At 42.5% G+C, this 19,146-nt stretch overlaps 1 protein-coding gene across 2 annotated transcripts in view; it reads left to right on the forward strand.

The window, feature by feature from the left end:
• Positions 1-294: 294 nt before the first annotated feature.
• Positions 295-19,146, forward strand: part of PHACTR4 (phosphatase and actin regulator 4) — a 55,921-nt gene continuing 37,069 nt past the window's right edge. For both annotated transcript variants that reach the window (XM_075264432.1, XM_075264433.1), the window contains exons 1-2: positions 295-400; positions 17,621-17,689. In XM_075264432.1, coding sequence (XP_075120533.1) covers positions 17,674-17,689 — 16 coding nt within the window. In that variant the 5' untranslated portion in view covers positions 295-400; positions 17,621-17,673. The remainder of the gene's footprint in view (positions 401-17,620; positions 17,690-19,146) is intronic.

Raw genomic sequence — 19,146 nt, forward strand, 5'->3', positions numbered from 1 at the left:
GACCTATCTCTGGGGACCTCCGGCCTCATCAGACTTTGATTTCTACAAGCATAAAGGCGATATGTTACAGAGATTTGGGACACTAAACTTCGCTAAGCTTAACTGCATGCTGACAGATTCCCTAGAAACACAGCTAGTGTGAACAAAGGTCTAAGGAGAAATCGCACCACCACCTGCCGATTACAAGTGGTAATATAACAATCTGATGACACAGACACTACAACTCCCGTGAGTCTGCGCGCTGAATTCATCCTGAGCTTCCGGTGCTTGCTTTCCTGACAGGTAGGACTTCCTGTGATGTCAGAGGGAGAGACTGAGAGAGCCCCAGGACACAGAGAAAGGAGCGAGTGGGAAAGAGAGTGAGAACTGGAGAACGAGGAGCGGAGCCGGGGCTTGTCAGGTGAGCCGGGCGGTGGCCTGGACCTCCCTTCTACCGCTAGTATTGGACCTGTCACTGGCTTATGTTCCTTTCATATGTACCGTAACTACAGTGCACTCCCGACCTCACCACCAGGCGGCTGGCACGTCGCCAAGTATTTGCCATCACATTGTAGGTGGTGTATATAGGGCGTCTACTGCACCTTATCTTTCCTCCATAAGTATGACCGGAGGGACGCACTTTTCTCAGGGCACGTTCACTTTTATTGAAGGACGTATAATATCACAAGAGCGGCAAAACTAGGGGCTGAGAAGATTCCAATTGGAGACGGGCTAGGACAGTTTCCAGGTGCCGTCCTTCCTAAGATCATTATGTAATGGAGGTTGGAGCAGAGGCTAGGGAAGACTCCAGGTGGAGTGCCACCATACATACTCCAAACCTTCCAGAGACTGGGGTCTGGGAGATACTCAGGTGTTCAGGGGACCCCCGAGAGCCATGGCAGAGTAATGGGCCCCTATGACCGCGCAGAGGACAGCGCCACTAGTGTCCAGTTCTGATGGAATGGTTGAGAAATAACCTTATTGATAACTTGCCATGACAGCAAAGTGCTTCTTCTGTACCTGTGATGTGATGGCACAGCAGCATTCAGTCTGAAATCTCAAAAGGGGTAAAACATCCCCAATCTCAGGATCAGTGGGAGTCGTACCCCCACCGATCTAATATTGATAACCTGTTCTAAGGATCGGCTATCAATGTTAGAAACTGGATAATCCCTTTAAGCTACAGTTGCAAGGCAAACAAATTCATGAGACAGACTGAAAAAATATGTATCAGAATTCCAGGGTAATTTATGCCAAAAACCGGCGTACACACCTTAAATCACACCTAATTGTTTTTAACAATGTTGTGCCCACAATACAGTTGTGCCTGGTTTAAAGGTAGTTGTCCACCCCAAGCATATTCAGCTGTTACCACCGGGTTAGAGAATACATTACAGTTATACATAACCTACCTTTGTTATGTAAGTCACTTTGGAAGATTTGGAGAAACAGCTTTAAGTGACAATAGCAGTGCTAAGTGATATAGAGTTAGACAGTGTAAAGATGCTGCACCAATATCTGCCAACATCAGTTACTGGGATAAACTTGGCACATTTTAAAACTGTCTTGACTTTTAGAGTCAGTAGATCTTCCATACTGCGTTATATTATCTGCTGGACATCACCTGTCATTCACTAGTTACAATCAACCATTAATACTCCAGATGCCGCCTTTGTGCTGCCTAGGTCTAACACTTGAAAGATCTAATCATTTACACGTAATACTATTAACAGTAAGGTTATGCTCACATTTTGCCTGAAATAACACAGCTTTTTTTGTCTGCCGCTTTCAGTTTTAAAACAATGGACTTAATTTTAGTGGTCAGTCTGTCCATTGTTCTGATCCTTGACAGGCCGGAACAATGGACAGGAAATACTAATGTGAATTTAGTAATTTAGAATTGCCACTGACCAAGCACTGAGAGATTATAACCCTTTCCTATGTGTCTTACTAGTCGTCTTGATATTTGCCTTGTATGTTATGTAGTTCAGTTTACTACTACATATTCCTTGGGGTTCCTGTTCTTTGCTGCTTCCCATGAAAACCTCAGAGCAATTGGTGATTTATTTTTTTTCCTGCTGCAGCACCACTGAGAACTTGTAGTGTTATTTATTCTTCACCCATTGATCCATCATATCTAAGCTGCCATTAGAATTAATCGTATTGTACTTTCCTTAACGGCTTATTCCGCTCCCCCATTAAAATCAGGCTGTAAATGTGTAGACGCACCAGAAAACACTTGAAAGAGATGAATATTTTCAGGACTTGAGTAGTTATTTCTTCCAGGACAGTAGTGTATCTCACTGTCATGTGTGCTCTATAAATCTGTTTTTGGAAGGCTGTATTGGCAAAGCCAATCGAGGCTTCAAAAGCAATGACTGGTATCGCCCCTAACATCGACCTTCAGGCATAGTCATGACTCCAAGAGACTTTGGTCACCTCATGTATGTGGGTTCACTTCAACTATGCACAACCTCAGGTTTTCTGTTCTACCAAGTAATTTATTTCTTTTCTGTTAGTGCTAAGGTCAAAAACTTTCATGAGCTTTAATGGCAACTTTTACACTAATTTCAAAGGACTAAATTCACTTTGTATATGATGGTAAATTGGGTTTACTGTTGGGACGTTACCCACCTCCCAACACACACAGCAAATGCGTCTACCCAAGGCCATGATACCTCAGGTTGACACTGCCATTATTCATGTCTGTTATACTCATCTATCATAGGATGAGAGAAAAGTACATTAAATGACTGTCTGCATTCACCCCTGCGTAAAAAATAAATATATATATATATATATATATATATATATATATATATATATATATAAGCTCTCTTCCATAGTGTGTGTTTGTTTATTTATTTGAGGCAAAAGTTGTGCATGCAGAACTTTCTTTTACTAGAAAAGTAAGCAAACATGATGGAATAAAGTTTCTGTTATGACTTTACATTAGATTCAGTGGGGATGGACACAAATGGAGGGGACTGTATCTGTCCATCACTCTACTATCGTTACTGAACATTGAACTAATGCTATGATGGCATTCTGTACATCCCCTTACACTGCCATATATCATCTGACTATATGCTTACGGACTCTAAAAGCATCCATAAAACTTAGCTGCTGACTCAACACTTGATCAGTTGACAGCTATTCCTTCTGACCCCTACAGACATTCATCTGTGCTCAATTGGGAGAGAGAAATAAGCTTCTGAGGTTTTGGGCATGTTGAGATCCAACAGCTATCCTTCTCTCTCCTGACATCTACTGTTGTGGGAAAATTTGAACAGCTTCATTTGCATTAGATGGTTGGGGGGTCCTGAAGGAATTTGCAGGGTTGGCCTAAGTTCATCTAAGTTGTGTGCCCACCCTTAAAGTTTTTTTTATTTAGGAAATTTCCACCAATCAATGTCATGTAATCTGTATTTAGGGGGAATTTTTTTTCCAGTTACTGTGTTTCTTTTTAAACAGAAGAGCTGGCTAAATAAAGCCTTTGTAGTTGTGAGAAAGACAAGTGTGAACTAATACAAAATAAATATATCAGTTCTTAGTACAGAGATTGTTCTAATGATCTTTTTAACACCCAAGAGAAATTTGCATTCTTTAGAGATAAAGCAATAAATGTTTATACACTTAACAGGGAAGGGGATTCTTTACTGTAAGAGCAGTGAGACTGCAAAGCACTCAGGCACACAATGTTGCTATGGTTAAAGGGTTTTTTTGGTCAAAAAAGATCAGTTAGTGCTATTAATAGGTGTAATAAAATACCTTTAGCAGTGTTTTGAGTGATATCTGGGTTCCTCTGTGAGCTCTTGGTATCTTCTGCATTTGTCTGGACCAGAAGACGGGTAAGGGGGGGCAGCTCAGTATAGGTGATGTTCCATTTTTGCTCTTTCTAAAAAGAAACGTCACTGTATGGCTGGCTTTACATGACCGTAATTTAAGTCCGCAAATGGTCCGCAATTGAGGGTTTTCAGTGCAGCCTCTTACACCACCGGATATTTTATCCATAGTGTGCCGGGCGTAACCGAGGTCCGTTCTGAATAGAGCAGGTCTGCAAAGGCTGTGAATTCACGGCACTGCACGGACTCGCCCATAGAACTCTATGGGCGAGTGCGGCAGGACACGGGTGTCTGCGATGTCTATGTTGCTGATCAGCAACTTGCGGACCATAAAATCAATATGGTCGATTAAGAGTAGCCTAAAATGTGCCCTAGCGATCTAGATAAATATGGATTTTTGGTAGCCTAAGTAATTTATAAGGTGGTGGTGGGGTGTTGCTTAGATTAGAAAGATCAGTTTATCCCGAACAACCCCTTTAATTTATTGGTGAGACAGATTTTCCTTGAAAAATGTAATTTACTGCAGATTTTTATTAGTTAAATTTCCTTGTGCAGATTTTATTGTGCATGTTCATATGTTTAGAGAGGGCATTAGGTATAGACAACCTTTTCTCTAGAAGTTAGTACTTTGGCCTTTGGTTCTACTTTTAAAAGATTACCTTGGTTATATATGTAGTGATTCAGTACATCACAGCTATTCAAAAGAATGGGCTACCATGTAGTGCATGACCAGGCCAAGTTTGCAAGAATGGGACTTGCACTAGCAGCTCTGTTTCGTCTTAGCGGTTTTCTCTCTGTCATGTTTATATGCTCCAATACACACGTTAATTCAGTCGCTTCTTCAGACTAGAGACTTATGAAAGTCTGATGTAAAGTTATCTGTGGCATGTTGTAACGTTGTAAAATTCAGCACAGCACTGCTGATCACTGAAATTTATGCGCAAAACTAGATCTACCCACATGACCATGGCGGTATAGTAGCACATCTGATTTTTTCTGCTTAGAATAAATTATATTGGTGATACATTTATAGTTACTCAAGTAAGGCAATTAAATTGTTTACCATATTATAGTAAGTGTAGAGCAGACCTGGGCAAAGCCCGGCCCCCGGGCCATATCCGGCCCTCTGACTGATTCAGACCGGCCCGCACAGCTTGACTAGGGAGGCGTGTCTAGGGGGCGTGTCTTAGTGCCGGCAGGGCAGTGCAGGAAGATGGAGACATGTGAGTGTGTGTCATAAGGTACTGGGGAATGTAAGATGCAGGGGGGAGTGTATGTCTGTCTATATGTGTATGTCTGTCTATATGTGTATGTCTGTCTATATGTGTCTCTCTGTCTATATGTGTCTGTCTGTCTATATGTGTCTGTCTGTCTATATGTGTCTGTCTGTCTGTCTGTATGTGTCTATGTGTGTCTCAGTAACCTAGGGGCAGAGATGGAAGGGGAATGTTATACTAGGGCAGAGATGGCAGATGGAGGGGGGGGGACATGAAACTGGGGGTAGATGAAGAGGGAACTTAAACTGGGGGGACATTAAAATGGGGACAACTGGAGGGGGCATTAAACCATGGAGGTAGGTGGAGGGGGACCTGTCTGCCTCTAGTTGCCCCCAATTTAATGTCACCCTCCAGCTACCCCTACGGTTTTAATGTCTGCTTCCAGCTTCTTGATTTTAATGCCCCCCTCTAGTTGCCCTCAGTTTCATGTCCCGCTCCAGCTGTCAATTTATTGCCCCCCTCCAACTACCCCCACTGTTTAATGTCCCCCTCCAGCTGTCCCAGCTTCATGTCCCCTCTAGTTTCCACCAGTTTATACTGGGGCACCAGGAGAGGGACTTAATACTGTGGGGCATTTGGAAGGGAACATTATAATGTGGGGACATATAATATACGGGTGACTGTAGGAGGATTATACTTTGTGGGGGCACATGGAAAGATGATTGGGAATGGGCGGAGTCACTGTAGAAGTGGGTGGAGCTAAATTTGCCATGGCGTGGCCCTCTAGCATAGTTTCAATTTTCTATGCGGCCCCATGGGAAAATTAATTGCCCACCCCTGGTGTAGAGGCTAGTGGAAGGCTTTGCTGCTGTAGATCCATAAATCTGGAGACAGTTCCCCTAACCCCATACTATTACGTCGCACTGAGCATATGGTTAACGCGTGGTTCTGTAATAGCACCCCCTCCTTTCCTTGAATAGCAGTCACAGCATCCAGGGGGTCTGGGGGCAAGATCGTCCCCCCCCCCCCCCCTTCCATGATAAGGACCCGTGCACACGGAGTTAACGCGAGTGTATTTTAGCATAATACACCTGTCTAGAATACACGTGTAAAAATAACACTCCCATTGACTTCAATGAAATTTTTTATACGTGTAAAAAAAAAACGCATCAAAATACGTATTTTGGTGCGATTTTTACAAGTCACGTTTTTTGTCGCATTTTTGACACATTTTTTACACGTGTTACTGCTCGTTCACATCTGCGCCCGGTGTCCGTTCTGCAGGTTTCCGTTTCCTGCACAAAACAGAGGCAGGATACGAAACCTGCAGGACTCTTTCTCACCCATTCATTTGAATGGTTGAGAAAGCTGTCCGGCCGTGAGCGTTTTATGCGCTCTGCTGCGAAACCGTTTTTTTTAAATCGGAGACAGAGTCAGACAGGCAGTACTCTGTGTCCGGATTTAAAAAAATGGTTTTGCTGTGGAGAGCATAAAACGCTCACCGCCGCTCACGGCCGGACCCGGTCTGTGCTTTCCGTCTTCTTGCATGCAGAAGACGGGAACCACAGAACGGAGACCCGAATGCAGTTGTGAACCTAGCGTAAAAATTTCATTGAAGTCAATGGGAGTGTTATTTTTACACGTGTATTGTATTGTATCAGGTGTATTATACTAAAATGTGCTCGCGTTAACTCCGTGTGCACAGGCCCTAAGATTGCAGGTTCCATGGCATCCAGGAGGCTGGGCCTCAGCCTCTAACTGCCTATGCATAGTTCAATGTTCTACAACACTTTGTATTGCAGGACTTTGCACGGGAGATCTGAGATCCCAGCTTCAAGTCCTCAAGCAATGAAAAGTAATTAAAAAAAAAAAAAAAAAAAGTTAAGAAAAAAATAAACATGTCAGGTATTCCCATGTGCATACAAGTCCCCAGTATCCAAAAATAATGTTATTTCTCCCATACGGTGAACAGCATAAAATATATATCCTTCCTACTATTATGATGAATGTGAAAGTTTGGATGATTGTTACTTGATCACACAAAAGTGGCTGAACAGATTTGGATGAAATTGGACACATTGTCTGTAACTTCAATTAACATACAGGCTGCTTTTTATTCCGGTAAATGACATGGCTTCATGACTGTTATGAATTTATGTTCATAACAGTTCAGGACATTGTAGGGCTGCAGAACCTGGTCTGAAGTGTCCACACTTCCCATGAACAGGTTGTTCTCCCGGACACAGGTTCTCGGGCTTGTTCTGTGGATCCTACTACTGGGTATGGGGTGGATTAGCCTGCGTGTATGGTGGTCAAAATAAAGATGTTGCATTTATCCTTATACTGTGTTTTACCAGGTGTAAATTCTCTCTGCAAAGAGCCCTACTCTTCCCACGGTCCACTGTCTGGTCTGTGAAGGATTTAGGGGGACCCTTTTGGTTCAACCCACAAAGAGGGTTTTAGGGAGCTGTGTTCTGCTTTTGGGGTATGGGCAAGGACTTTTGGCCCTGAGAATCAGTACATGGGACATTGGAATGCAAAGAATCGGCACAGGTAAATGCCGGTAAGTAGGAGAATGCCGATCAGCACAGGAGAGAGGTTATTGGGGCATTGGGGAGAGTTGATCGGTTATCTTGAGGCAAAAGAGGACTGAAGTTTATAGCTACTGGCACGGAGGAATGCCAGTATGTATCAGGAGGACCGTGATCATTAACAGAAGGGGGCTGATCATCTCTTAGGGTGCTTGTAAATAAGTTTTTAACTTTGGAAGCACTTCTAATAAATTAGCCGGCTCTGCTCTCCTCACAGAGTTCAGAGTCTGAGAATCTAACAAAAAGATCCCACCCCGCATCAGAACACACTGATTGGACAGACCAATCACAACGATCGCTGACCGGGGACCACTATGGTTGATCCTCTGTCAGCTTGCCCTGTTAGGGTGCATTCACACTGAGTAAACGCTAGCTTATTCTGAACGTAAAACACGTTCAGAATAAGCGGCGTCTAAAGAAGCTCCATTCATTTCTATGGGAGCGGGGATACGAGCGCTCCCCATAGAAATGAATGGGCTGCTTCTTTCACTGCGAGCAGTCCCATTGAAGTGAATGGGGAGTGCCTGCGTGTACGCTCCGGCATGAGCAGAGCTTGCCGTATACGCCGGCACTCCCCATTCACTTCAATGGGACTGCACGGAGTGAAAGAAGCAGCCCATTCATTTCTATGGGGAGCGCTCGTATCCCCGCTCCCATAGAAATGAATGGAGCTGCTTTAGACGCCGCTTATTCTGAACGTGTTTTACGTTCAGAATAAGCTAGCGTTTACTCAGTGTGAATGCACCCTTACTAAGCGAACTGTGTCAGCAGTTTTCAGTCATCGGGTCCTGTGCCTGACAGCCCAGTGACTGCCTAACTTACATGTCCATGGGGATTTGGGAAAGGGTTAAACTAAATAAATAAAAACATCCTTTTATACTTGCCTAGAGATAAGTCTCATCGGACTCCTCTCTGGTGCTCCCAATTCCTGTGCAGTTCTTCAGTGACGCTGAGGAAATACGCTCTGGTTGCGCAAGTGCTGGAGGTACGGGGCATGCATACTGAAGCCAAGATGTACTATGCTGGCTTCAGTAAAAAAAAAAAAAAACTGCACTGGCACGAGTAATACAGCCCAGGGTGAGTATAAAGCTTTATTTTTATTGTGGGCATGAAAATCACACAAAATCCCCAGTCTGTAAGGACCCATGGCTGGTTTAGTGTCCCAAATGGCCCTGGTACATTCTACGTAAGTGTCTACTGTTACCTGTTCGGTACAGGGATGGATAATATGTATCTTCCCTCTTTTGTAATGGGCCTTCATCCCTTAGCCCTGTCATTAGTTGCCCACCTCTGGCCATATCTCCCACTAGGTATGGGCCCAAAACATCCGTGTAGATAAAGTCAAGAAGGCTGAGTAGATTGGGCTATTGACTATTCTTTATTCTCTTGTATGGTATGATGTGAGTCTAAATCTTGCACCAGGAGTTTTGTGCTGCGCTTTTGCACTTGATTGGCGCTGCTGGAAAGTTGTTTTGTGCTTGATTGTGGTATTTGATGTTACTAGTGGGCATTATATATGGGGGTTTTGTGGGTCCTGCATGGTGGTAATTTCCACTAGACTGTGGTTTGCTGGGCAGGTTTGGCATGAATTGACAGGTAATAATAGAGCTGAAAAAGTTCAGCTGAACAGTGTGCTCTTTCTAGGTTTTGTCTGTCAGATGCCGTACAAATGTAGACTGTGTTCTATTAGGTTAATGTTTTTTTTCTGATGGGCAGGGTACAAATACCCAGCATAGTTGCTGTATGAGAGATGTGTGTGCCTGGAGCACTGTGTGCATTATTCTGGACTGTCAGTACTTTGCTGAAAGTTCCAGGGGCAGTGTAGGCTTTGACTGAATTATATTGTGGTCTTTTCTTGAGCTGTAGACTATCACAGTATCTTGTAGAGGTATTTGTATAGTTTCCAAATATAGTTTCCTCTATGATTCAGTGTTAGAGCCCCATATGCAAATGAGGGGAATAGAGCATTGCCCAGGAATCTTTTCACTTAGTTGTATATGAATAAAATATAGATTTACGTTAAAATAGGTCTCCAAAGATGTGTAATAGAGGCAAATTTATTATTGCAGACTAATTTTAACCACTTCAGGATTGAGCTATTTTCCCTGGTTTATTACTAGACAAACAAAGGTGGAGAAATGTGTCTACCCATAAGACCCAGTGATAGTAGGAATACAGACTCCTAAGTTACACCAGAGCTAATCTGATCATCTCTTGCAGTTCCCTACCCTTGGCGGTCAGGCCGGAAGTGGATCCATATCATGGTAGAAACCATAGCTGTGCACAAAGTGGTCAATTTCTACACAGAAATTGTAAGGGCAGGACCAGTAATAAACCGTCCCTGCCTTCTCTGTAGAAGTTCCGATTAGACGAACAGCCAATAGCCCACTCCTACAGCTGCTTAAAGGGATCCTATCATTCAAACTCATTTTTTTCTCTCTAACACGTCGGAATAGCCTTAAGAAAGGCTATTCTTCTCCTACCTTTCGATGTCTTCTCCGCACCACCATTCGCTTGAAATCCTGTTTTTTGTGAGTATGCAAATGAGTTATCTCACCGCACTGGGGACGGGCCCCCCCATGTGAAGTCAGCTCTGCCCGAGGCTCGCTGGCAGAGCTGACTTGTGCATTCGTTACATTTTGACCCCCCCTCCCAAAAAATAAAAAAATAAAATAAATTACCTTTTTGTTTTTTTGCTTGACTCGAGTATAAGCCAAGGGGGGCTTTTTCAGCAAAAAAACTGTGCTGAAAAATTCGGCTTATACTCTAGTATATGCGGTATATAAAAAAGTTAAGTTTCAGAATACTCAGTGTATAGAATTTGTCTTGTGTTTGGGTGCATACATCTTGCATGAGTGTACGGTGTTAATAAAGGAAGGATTGTGCAGTATGTATATGTTGATGGGCTGTTCCACGGGCCTTTTAACAGTGGATAAATATTAACTGCCAGTGTCTGCCAGGACTGAGTAACCAAGTGATTCACCCTGTATGTATGCATGTTTTTATGATATTCATACTTGCCGTTGTCTATGTTCCCTTAGGGTATACTCGCACTATGGAATTTAATGCTGATTTTGAGGCAAATTCTACTTCAAAATCACCGCCAGATTCTGCCTGTAATCTCCCATTGTTTTTCAATGAGAAAAAAAAAAAAGTGAAAGTGGAAATTCTGCTTCATCTTTTGCCATAGTGAGCTTGAAGGTTTGAAAATGCAGAGGAATCTAAAGTAGAAGTCTACTTCAATTTCTCTTCATTTTTTGCTGTGTGTACAGACCATTAAAGGTGATGGCAATAAATGGATATCCAGGACTCCGATGCTTCTTGATATATAAAAGTTATAGCTTTATTTTGGAGACATGCTCCCTTTAACCCCTTAAGGACCAGGCCATTTTTTGGTTTCGCATTTTCGTTTTTCCCTCCTCACATTTCAAGAGCCATAACTTTTTCATTTTTCAGTTCACAGAGTCACATGATGGCTTATTGTTTGCGGGACAAATTGTACTTTGTAATGGCACCATTCAATATGCTGTGCAATGTACTGGGAAGCTGGAAAAAAATTCAGAATGAGGTGCAATTGGAGAAAAAATGCATTTGCGCCATTTTCTTATGGGTTTAATTTTTACAGCGTTCACTGTTTGGTACAAATGACATGTTACCTGTGTTCTACGTGTCAGTACGAACGCGGTGATACCAAATTTATATAGTATTTGAAATGTTTTGATACTTTTAAAAAAATGATAAACTTTGCAAAATAGAAAAAAAAATTTGTGTCATCATGTTCTAACACCTGCAACTTTTTCATATTTTCATGTATGGAGCTGGTTGTGGTGTCTTTTTATGCGGGACAAGATGACGTTTCTATTGATACCATTTGGGGAAAGATCTGATGGTTTGATCACTTTTTATTCAATTTTTTATAGGAGGCAAAGTGTTGAAAAAAACGCTTTTTGGCTGTTTTTATTTTTTTTGCCGCTACACCATTCGCAGTACGGGATAAATGTTTTAATATTCTAATGGTTCGGGCATTTTGGAGCGCGGGGATACCTAATATGTTTATGTTTAATGTTCTTTAATTACTTTTATAGCTAATCTAGGGAAAGGGGGGTGATTTGAACTTTTATATTTTTTTTATTTTTTTAATACTTTTAAAAACTTTTTTTTTTCTTCTGTTACATTTATGATCAGACCCCTTAGGTACCTTGAAACCTAGGGGGTCTGATCGCTCATACTATTCACTGCAATACTACAGTATTGCAGTGAATAGCAAAATCGCAGCACTTCTATTAGACGATGCCTCTGGCATCGTCTAATAGATCTGGTGCAGAGACAAGCCTGGAAGCCTTCAATAGGCTTCCGGCTGTCATAGCAACCGATCACCGCCCTCATGTGACGTTCAGGAGGGCGGCGATCGGCAAAACATGGCGGCGCCCATGCCGCCGGCGCCGTTTACACACTGCAGTCACGTTTGACCACAGTGTGTAAAGGGTTAACAGCAGCGATCAGCTCGGGCACCGACCGCTGCTGTTATTGGCAGGTCCTGGCTGTATGATACAGCCGGCATCTGCCGTGTATGGAGCGAGCTCAGCGTGTGAGCTCGCTCCATACAGCCCCATGCGACCCATGACGTACAGTTACGTCAAGGGTCGCTAAGGGGTTAAAAACCGCGTATATACAACATATGTACGAATCATACTCTGGGGCTGTGACTACACTTTTTGTATAGACCATTAAAGGGTTTTTAACTAAACACTAGAGATGAGCGAGTAATGAAATATTCGATTCGAGTAGACCCTCAATTTTTGACTATTCCATCTAATATCAAATCTCATTATAGTCTATGGGGAAAAAATGCTCGTTTTAAGGAAAACCAAAATTCGACTAATTAGAGTCACCAAGTCGACAATGACACCGCAGGAAATGATGCCAACACCTCTGGAATGCAACTAGGACAACAGAGGAAGCATGCCTGGGTACATCTAAAATGCCCAAGTCCCAGTATTACAGCCTATCAACTAGACCAGGGGTGCCAAATACGTCGATCGCGATCTACTGGTAGATCACAAAGGACGTATGGGTCGATCGCGGGATGCAGGGATCCCCAGTGTCTGCTTGTTCACAGTGCAGGCTGAGAGTCATCTCTGGACACTAGCAGGCGGGACTGCCGCAGCTTTTCTCTACATTAGTATGGACAGAAAGGCAAATTTTAAGCTAAAAAAAAAAATTAGCATGCACCCCTTTAAATCTCGTTGCCCATGACAACCACAGATGACATAGGCAATGGGAAAGCCAACAGTCCCCACCGTTAACTGTCATTGTGTATGTGTGTGATATGTGGTGAGACCTCCAAAAATTACTTTTCTGGCCTTTGAGGTGAGCCCTTCCAAATTAAAGCTGGCTTTCCCGATCTGTGCCCGGTGTAAAGCGCTATCGGTCCCGGTACCATAGGGCTTTACAGTCAGAAGGGCGTTTCTGACACTTAGTCAGGGACAGTGCGCTGAATTCAGCGCACTGTCAGCTTTCCAGCAGTATATGGAAGTGCTTGTGCCCGATCTGATGAAAGGTCCTCTTTAAGTTAGAGGTCCTTAAGCTGAACCATACAAAAATTTACTTTTCAGGCCCTTGGGGTCAGCCCTCCCAAACTTAGCTCCAAGCCCTTGAGGTGAGGTGAGCCTTGTACCAGCAGAGTATTAGGCCCTTAAAATGAGTTGAGCCTTGCATCGGCAGAGATTTAGGCCCTTAAAATGAGTTGAGCATTGTAGCGGCAGAGTTTTAGGCCCTTACAATGAGTTGAGCATTGTAGTGGCAGAGTTTTAGGCCCTTGAAGTCAGTTGAGCCTTGCGCCGGCAGAGCTTTAGGCCCTTGAAGTGAGTTGAGCCTTGTAGGAGCAGAGTTTTAGGCCCTTGAGGTGAACTGAGCCTTGGAGTAGCAGAGTATTTGGCTCTTGGGATGAATTGAGGATTGTAGGAGCCTTAATAGGGTGGTTTGAAATGTCGTTTTTCAATGGTAGTGGTGGTGGAGGAGAAGGATGATGAACTTGTGAGCTGGAACAGAAACATGGAACTGTGTCTCGTCATTATCACTGAGGACGGGACATGCTGGTTGTGGGTCCACAACCACTAAATTGCCAAGAGAGGCAGACTCTTGGGCAAGAACACGCCTGGGAGTAGTGGCTGACTGGCGGATGGAAATGCCGCTGGAAGCAATATCCGCTAGCCATTGCAACACCGGTTCCTGGTGCTTGGACCTCGTCAGCGTTGTACTCTGCACCCTGCTTGACGTTGCCATCAAGCCAGGGATTGTGGATGAGCACAATGCTGTCTGCCCCTCACCAGTAGGCATTGGATCCACAGTAGCTTGACCGTGGCCTGGGCCCCTAGCTGGATTTCCACGCCCCCGTCCTCATCCCATTGCGCTAGCCTTACACATTTCGAGATACATACAACTGTATATTTTGCAAGTATACACGGACGGTACAGTATATATATTGAGCGTATGTGAAGTACGGTATATACCGGATGGAAAGTACCATATTTTTCGGACTATATTACGCACTTTTTTTCCCCTAAATCTGGGGGGAAAATGAGGGTGCGTCTTATAGTCCGAATGTGGAGATCGTGATGCTGGCTTCCTGCAGCGACAGGAGCGTGGCAATGCTGCAGGCCCCGGCACCTGTGCCGGCGTCTAAAACCCTTCCCGTCATCTGCCGTTCTATTGTCGGGATGCAGGGTCTGTAAGAATAATGGCGGCTGCTCTGCTGCAGAGCGGTCACCATAGCAACCGGGTTTCCGCTATACGCGGAGGGCCAAAGCTAATGCCCGCAATTAGAATGCATTCTAATTGCGGGCATTAAAACTTAACCCCCCTTCCCCCCAAAGTGTAGAATACACCCACATACCTTTAAAGTTGCAGGCCGGCTCCTGCGCGGCGAGGTCGCAGGAGCTGACCTGTTCTGGTGACAGCCGGGAGCCAACTGAAGGCTCCCAGGCCTGTCATACCTATATTACTATTGCGGTTGGTCTATGACCAGCTGTAATAGTAATGTAGAGAATCTCCCATAGAAGGCAATACACTTGTATTGCTGTCTATTGGACTTGCAATCAAATGATTGCAGGTTCAAGCCACCTAGGCTGAAAGGGGCAATAAAATAGTGAAAAAAAAAAAAAAAGCTTTAAAAAAATAAATTGATTTAAATAAAAGGTGATCTAAGCAATAGATAGTCCCCAAAATGGTATAACTAAAAAGTACATCTGGCTCTGCCAAAACCCCCCAAAAAAACGCTCTATGGATCTCCGTACAGCTGCAGAGTCACCTGTCAATTTGGCCTTGCAGCTGTTGCAAAACTACAACTCCCATATATTAAATATTTTACCATTTTTTTTCCTTCAAAATTTCTTTTCCCTGTTTTCCTCCTCTAAAACCTAGGTGCGTCTTATAGTTCAGTGCGTCTTATAGTCTGAAAAATACGGTATACACCTTGCTTCACATCTGTGTGGGACAGGTATAATGATCGCACGAACTGATGTATACAAGCATATATTTTGCAAGTATACACGAACAGTATATATATTGAGCGTATGGCAAGGTACATTCCGGATGGCAAGTATACATCTTGCTTCACACCCTTATGGGGCAGTTATAATGGGCGCACAAACTAATGTATACAAGCGTACTGTTGCAAATATACGCGGACGGTATATATATATATATATATATATATATATATATATATATATATATATATATATATATATATATATATATATATATATTGAGCTTATGTGAAGTACGGTATATACTGGATGGAAAGTACACACGTCGCTTCACACCCGTATGGGACAGGTATATACTGTATACCAGTGGTAGGGAATTTGAGCCCTAAAAAGGGCTTTTGTGAAATTTCTGCAGGATGAGCATATATATTGAGGCTGTACATATATACACTCTTTGAGCAGTTTAGCTCTTAAAAGAGCTGTTTGAATAGTTCCTGCCTAACAGAAGCTAAATCCTCTCTAACCGTGAGCAGAAGTCTCTCCCTGTCTAAATCCAAGCCGCATGTAACACAAATATGGCTGACACTATTCTTATAAATCAGAGGTCACCTGATTTAGCCAGCCAATGACTTCTTCCTATCTTTTTCGCTGCCTTCCTTTCCTGCTTCCTGTCCCACTTCCCCTGCACAGATATTCTGCCGCCCAGATTGCGCTTTTGCAGTTCAAATCTCGGGCTCGCGCAAAAAGATCATACCCAAGTAAATGAGGCTGAAACAAAATTTGAAATAAATATGTGGTCCAATGATAGATAAACCTATGCCTATCTGCACATTTGAAAAGATATGGGGTGATGTTCCACTAACTGGAGCACAATATTTTCCCATTTTCATTTACCTCCACTGCTTGTGCTCTGTTGGTAATACTGTCTGTGTCTCTGGATGGGTGGGAATATGGTGTGTTTGGTTTCTGGGGCAGGGTGTTTTAATTTTTTTTTTTTTTTTTTCTCTGGACTGTTTTTTTGTAATATTTAAAAAATACAAACAATAACACCCCCCCCTTTTTTTTTTTTTTTTTTTTTATCGGATAATTTTCATTTGAAAATAAATAAATAAAACTTTGGGACGTTTTAAAGAGGACCTTTCATAATCACCAACAAGTTCAACTCTTTATATCAATTCCAACTGTGCCAATTCATTGCTGTGATTGGTGGACATACAGGATATCAACAATGTCATATTGGTGGCACAGTTATGGTTTTGCAAGGCGGGGCGTGAAAAAACAAAAATCAAAAAATGACTACTGGAGAAAGAAATCTTAACTGCATGAGGTTGTGTGGACAATAACTTTACTCTATTAACTGGTAAATAATTCATGGATACCTCTTTGGAGGAAAAACTTTGTGGGGTGGGCTACAGCTTTGATTAAATGGGTTTTCCAGGCCCAAAGGATAGGTCATCAGCATCTGATCTGTCACCCAGACCCCAAATAGTTCAGCTGTTTTGGTGGCCTCCGATGGCAGAAGTTACTGCAATGGACTGGGAGCATGGAACTAGGGCTCTGCCACATTACTACTTTTACATGGGTGACCTAATAATACTGTTTCTACATTCTACATATAATGTATGAGATATGCTTGTTTGTAAACACCCCTCCCCATCCCATTACCTCATTACACACAAGACCGTACACTGTTAGAAGGTTACAGTTCTCAATAAAGAATCAAGGGACAGTATATTCCAAGATTTATTAACGACACACATACTGCCAGAAAATCAAATGTTGCTCAAAAATTTAGTAAAGCTACAATCTTACAATGGCCAATAATGGCCGTGTGACGACCTCCATAATGTTTGGGGATCCATGAAAATGGGTGTCCCCTGGGTGCAAGACGGCTGTTAAAAATGGACGTTTTGCACCTTGGTCGTCTGAATGTAGCCTTGGGCTTTAAGATGGTGATGGGAACTTTATGAGATGAACCCAAACAGCACCCAAGTAACCCAACTGATTTATAATGAGGTCTGTGGTGTTTCTGTCATGGAGTCTGTAGTTTCTCTAGAAAAAAATTCTTCCTTTTTATTTTTCCTATTAAGCTATTTTTGACAATATGTAATAGAGGCTTCAAATTGCAACACCATCCCAGATGTGAACAGTGACTTACTGTGTGGAAGTTCAGTTTCTCTAAAGCCCAGCCAGCAATTGTCATCTCTGGGGCAAGCTATGAAACTTATCATGTCAGGCATTTAAACGAATACCTGTACAGATTTGTACTGAAAGGAAACTTCTACAAAGAAAGGCAAACTAACTCCAGTAGTCATGCAGTCTGTTCTCCATATAGCATATTTAAAAAAAAAAAAAGAAAAAGCTAGTATGTGTTGCACTTTTTTTCCAGTAAGGATCCAAGTTTAGTAACTTTTTTGAGCTTTCTATGTATTGTTGTTTAACATCAGATAGCAATTTCAGCTGACTGTTTTTTTTTTTTTTTTTTTGTGTCTCCTCAGAACCTCAGCAGAGCAGCTCTATACAGATCCCCTGCCCCCCTCGCGCCCCTGTAATGGAAGACAGGAGCGGTAAGTAAAGCATGGTTGATAGCTATTAGGCCTTATTCACATTTCCTTGATTTGCTTCCGGGTTTGTATGCCAAAACCATGGGAAGGTCAAAAACACAACACTCGGGAAGCTAGGTTCACATCTGTGCCGTGCTCTCCCTCAATCTCCAAATAACGGACAGCATAACTGCTATAACAGAAGTTACACATGGACAGTGTCCATTGTTTTCATGCTGAAAATGGCAGAGAGAAAATTCCTTTCTTCAGTCAGGGAGGCCAAGTCCCCCTCTGTTCTTGGGTCTAGTGTGATCCAAGGTAAAGCACATAGGCATGCCTTACCATCTGTTTTAATGGCAGAAACGAGACTTCGTGGTGGACCAAAACATCACAGAAACTGGGTTTAGGATAGTCAAGAGAGTAGCCTTGGAAGGGTATTCATATTTAGAATATTAATGCGGCCCAACTAGAAGTAGGAGCTCTGCTTTCATGTCTCTTAAGTCCTTGCTAATCTGTGGACAAAATTTAAATTCAAACAATTTTTGTCAGTTTCTGTGAACCTAGATATCCAAGTAACAAATCCCCTGCTGATGTTACTGTAAGTGTTAATTCCTTTGTAGAAGAGTTGGCTCCCTAGAAGTCAGGGAGTATTTCAGGGTCTTTGATTTGGCAATGTTAATTTTAAAATTGGACCAGAAGCCAAAAAGATCCAGATCGGCCAAGACTGAGGGAAGGATTGTGTAATATAGAGTTGTTCTGCCTTTGCAGACTTATTGTTTGCGTAACAAATTGTACTTTGTAATGGCACTAGTCAATATCCTGTGCAATATACTGAAGGCTGGAGAAAAAATTCAAAATGATGTGTAATTGGGTAAAAAAAATTGCTTTTGCACCAATTTCCTATGGGTTTGATTTTTTTTTTTTTTTTTTTTTTTTTTTTTACGGCATTCAGTATGTGGTAAAACATGTATTTTGTTGATCAGTACGATTACATCAATACCGAATTTAGTGTTTTGATACCTTTTAAACAAAAATAAAATTAAAAACTTGTATGGAGTGTATGGAACTGGGTAAGGTGTCTTTTGATACGGGACAAGATGTTGTTTTTATTAATACCATTTTGGGGAAGGTCTGATTGTTTGATCTCTCTCTATTCAATTGTTTTTAGAAGACAAAGTGTTGAAAAGACATTATATAGTAAAATACATTGACTTCTGTTACATGCCGCCTATGGCGGGTTCACTTTAGATACTGCCATCGTATTTTGCCGGGGTTTAAAAACTTTAACTGTCAGCACAGAGGGCAGCTGTTAGCAGCAGGTTTTGGCTGTACTATACAGCCAGCATGTCCCCAGGCTCCCCACTTTATACAGCTCCTTGTGCCCAATCATGTACCTGTACGTGATTTTGCATGAAGGGATTAGTCTTAGTATTGGTATTGGTAGTAGTAGTATTGGTTTGCAACAATGAGGCAGCTTCTGA

This window comes from Leptodactylus fuscus, chromosome 2, assembly GCF_031893055.1.
Source record: "Leptodactylus fuscus isolate aLepFus1 chromosome 2, aLepFus1.hap2, whole genome shotgun sequence".
Classification (NCBI taxonomy): domain Eukaryota; kingdom Metazoa; phylum Chordata; class Amphibia; order Anura; family Leptodactylidae; genus Leptodactylus; species Leptodactylus fuscus.